This window comes from Mus caroli, chromosome 2 (genome assembly GCF_900094665.2).
Source record: "Mus caroli chromosome 2, CAROLI_EIJ_v1.1, whole genome shotgun sequence".
Classification (NCBI taxonomy): domain Eukaryota; kingdom Metazoa; phylum Chordata; class Mammalia; order Rodentia; family Muridae; genus Mus; species Mus caroli.
Genome location: NC_034571.1, coordinates 103,822,034 through 103,825,798, shown reverse-complemented (window position 1 = coordinate 103,825,798; position 3,765 = coordinate 103,822,034). Strand labels below are relative to the sequence as shown.

Here is a 3,765-nt window from a genome sequence, read left to right as displayed (position 1 = left end):
TAGCATTGGAAATGTAATTGAGGAAAAGATGTAATAAAAAAATAGTTTTATATGTTAAAAAATTTTAAAAAATAAATTAAAAAAGAAAAAAAATTGCCTTCCTTTAGACATGCATAAAGATAGATTATATAAAGATCTAAAAGAAAGATGATTTAAATACAAGTTCCAATATTTATTTATTAACAAGTCAATCACTTTAAACAGTTTAATTAAATGTATGATAAAATATACCTGCCTGAAGAAAAGCAATGTGGTGTGTTTGAGATGGAGAATTATTATTAGTCTATCATTATTATTATTATCATTATCATTTTATAGCCACGGTCTTTCTTGAGTTTTGGAAAAGGAGAAGAAGCATACTGACTTACACTTGGGACCTTATTGAATGGGAAGAAGAGGAGGTAAGATATTAGGGAAGTAGAAGTTAAGAAATTTGGGGAAGTCTATAAATCTTAGAGCTCTGTTACTACTCAATGCAGTAACATCAAACTAGAAGGAGATTCTCATCCTTACAGCATACTGACAAGATTTCTTACTTTATGAAGGTAATAGGGGTGAAACATACATTGTTTAAACCATTTCTATAGTGTTTTTTTAAAGTGGATCCATAGTCAATTGTCCTAGTTTAAATACACCCAGAGGTTTAATTGAGATGTAAGTGGTATTGTTTTTTGGAAGGTTGCATCTTTGTGCAAACAACACAACAGCAGGATGAAGTCAAGGGTCTACATTAATTCTCAAAAGATTTTTTACTTTCGTTTGTGGACTTGGTATTTAGATAACCTTAGTTTCTCCCATAGGAAACACTTCGCCCCCAGTTTGAAGCAAAATATTACAGGATGGAGGTAATAAACCCCATCACGGGGAAGCCCGAGCCTCATCAGCCTTCATCTGACAAAGTCACGCGACTTCTTGTGTCTGTCTCAGGAATCTTCTTCATGGTAAAATATGATCATCAGCATTTTGAGAATGATGTTGGGTTCTGGGATTAGAAGGATATTGTAGCACACCAAGAATGCAAAAGAAAATTAGTGTTTTCCGTGTTATTTTAATATATGTCATTTAATATATGTGGATTGCTTCTCATTTGTTACTAACACAAAAGACCTGTTTGCTCTCTCACTCTGCAGATCTCCTTGGTCATCACAGCAGTGTTCGCAGTTGTAGTGTACCGTCTGGTAGTCATGGAACAGTTTGCATCATTCAAGTGGAATTTCGTCAAACAGCACTGGCAGTTTGCTACATCTGGTGCTGCTGTCTGTATCAATTTCATAATCATCATGCTGCTGAATCTTGTAAGTGTTTATGGAATTGTTTTTCATTGGCACACAGACATAGATAGTGAGAAAGGACTATATCTCCCTAGTATTGATGTGTGTGTGTGTGTGTAAATACATATATATTTCTGTTCCAAACAACTCATTTTAACAAGCGGTATTCCATCCAGTTTGTTTTATGCACTGGATTATTGATTGATTGCTAGATTATTTTCTTTTAGAGACAATGTCTCACTACCTAGTTCTGGCTGGCCTGGAGCTCACGATGTAGAACAGGCTGAATTCAAACTCAGAGGGCTCCACTTGTCTCTGCCTGCTGAATGTTGGGATTAAAGGCATGTGCCTCCACAACAGGCCTGCTATTTTTTTTTTTTTCTAAACAAAATCTATGCCAAATGTAGTGCCTTCCTTTTCCAGTACCTTTATAGTGTTGGTTAGTTATAACTTCAGTTTCACTATTTGGCACATGGTTCAGACAGTGATATGCACTTTTTAAATAAGCAAGGTATTGCTTGTATTAGACAACTATGCAAATAAATCCAGTCATCCAATAAGAGAATTTCTTGGAATGACACAAGAAAATCTACTTCAGAGCAAAGCCCAGTTGTTTGTGACCCCTTCATTTTCTCTGGAAAGCATATTTTCACTCTTTCTCTATTGAACTCTCTCTCTCTCTCTCTCTCTCTCTCTCTCTCTCTCTCTCTCTCTCTCCCTCTCTCCTGTGTGTGTGTATATATGTGTGTGTGCATGTGCATGCATGCATCTGTCTGTCTGTCTGTCTGTGTCACATGATGGCACTTTTAAATGTGTGAGTTATAGTAGGGAGAGTTAAGTACTTGTTAGTATGTGTTGCTGCCATGAGCATGGCTGTGCCAAGGACCCTATTGCCTTAGACCCACCAAAGATAGCAAAGCCTCCTCCTTGTCAAGTTCAGGGAAATAAAATAAGCATTCTCTCCTGATCCAAATGCAAATGTTGATAGCATGTACAAAAAAAAATGTCCACCAAATCTTTCTCCCCAAAGATGTTTATAGCCTGAAGGCTGTTATTCTATAGAGATTGCTCCTACTGAGATCAGTTGAACCTGACTCCCTGTTTAATTGTATGTAATGGACATCTTGAGCTTTCATGATTCTGTAGTCTGCCCAACTGAGAGCCCAGTCCAATAGATAGCAGCTTTTCTTCCCATGTGGCAGCATGTCTGTCTTTTCTTCATGCCTTTTGCATCCCAGTGAGGTCAATCTTTGAAAGATCTAGAATGTAATCTTCTTTGGCTCTACATGATTGTTCTGTCAGGTTACTATGTGATAATTTATAAAAGGAATATCCCTTTGTTTAAAAAAACACCACATGTATGTATTGACTTGTAATTTAAATGCCTATGTATGAGATAGTCATATGCACCTGGGCTAGCTCTTGCTCAGCAGCAAGAGCTACTGTCATTCAAAAGTAATTTTCTTCAAACATATAAGTCACTAATAGTGAAGTAAAGATAGTATCTTTTCTTTAATTTTTTTATCAATGTCATAAGGTAGATGCTATGTCAAGTATATTAATGAAAACCCTGGAATTCAAACAAATATATTGCCTCAGATATCTATCATCTATCTATCTATCTATCTATCTATCTATCTATCTATCTATCTATCTATCTATATATATATATATATGTTCCTATCGTTCTCCCACACTCTCATTCTCTCACAGATATAGAGATATACTGTGAATACAAGTATATTTTTATCATAAGATAATATTTATAAATAGCTTAGAAATAAAAAATAATAATATTATGTCAGGGATTATACATTTGTGTTCAAATGTTCCTGATACTGTGATATATTTTACTAAGAACGACTGGGACCATTTTCTTATAGTTAAAAATAGTCAAAAAAGAAAATAAGAGAAAAATGAATAACCACTATGATAAATGAGCATATTTTACTTCCACGCCAATAGTTACCACTTTTAAAATAAATTCCACTATTCCGTTTCAGTTTATTCTATAAAAAGAGAATGTTCTTTATATATACTATCCCCAAACAGACAATAATTTTATTTCTGTTCCTAGATCATATAATATTCAATAAACATTGAAAAGACAGAATACTAGATAATTTACAATTCTGGAGATTAATATAGAATTTAATTAATGAGATACCAATAACCCTGATTTTAAAATATATCTACTAAATATGAGAGCAAAATTAAGGTAGAGTGTTTTCTGATATAAAGCTAAACACTATCAAGTTTCCTCTCAGAAAGTAAAACTGTGGGTGAGTTTCCTCTGTGTCAACACTGTCTGATATTAACATTTTGAATTTTCTGGATTATTTTTTTTTTAACTTTTTTTTATTTTTTATTTTTTTTAATATTTTTATTACATATTTTCCTCAATTACGTTTCCAATGCTATCCCAAAAGTCCCCCATAGCGCCCCCCATTTCCCTACCCACCCATTCCCATTCTTTTGGCCCTGGCATTCCCCT

General features: G+C 34.2%; 1 protein-coding gene across 3 annotated transcripts in view; it reads left to right on the top strand.

Moving 5' to 3' along the window:
* Positions 1 to 3,765, top strand: part of Ano3 (anoctamin 3) — a 284,964-nt gene that overhangs the window by 239,965 nt on the left and 41,234 nt on the right. For all 3 annotated transcript variants that reach the window (XM_021184432.2, XM_021184438.2, XM_029474347.1), the window contains 3 exons: positions 319 to 401; positions 801 to 941; positions 1,131 to 1,295. In XM_021184432.2, the coding sequence (XP_021040091.1) occupies positions 319 to 401; positions 801 to 941; positions 1,131 to 1,295 (389 nt within the window). The remainder of the gene's footprint in view (positions 1 to 318; positions 402 to 800; positions 942 to 1,130; positions 1,296 to 3,765) is intronic.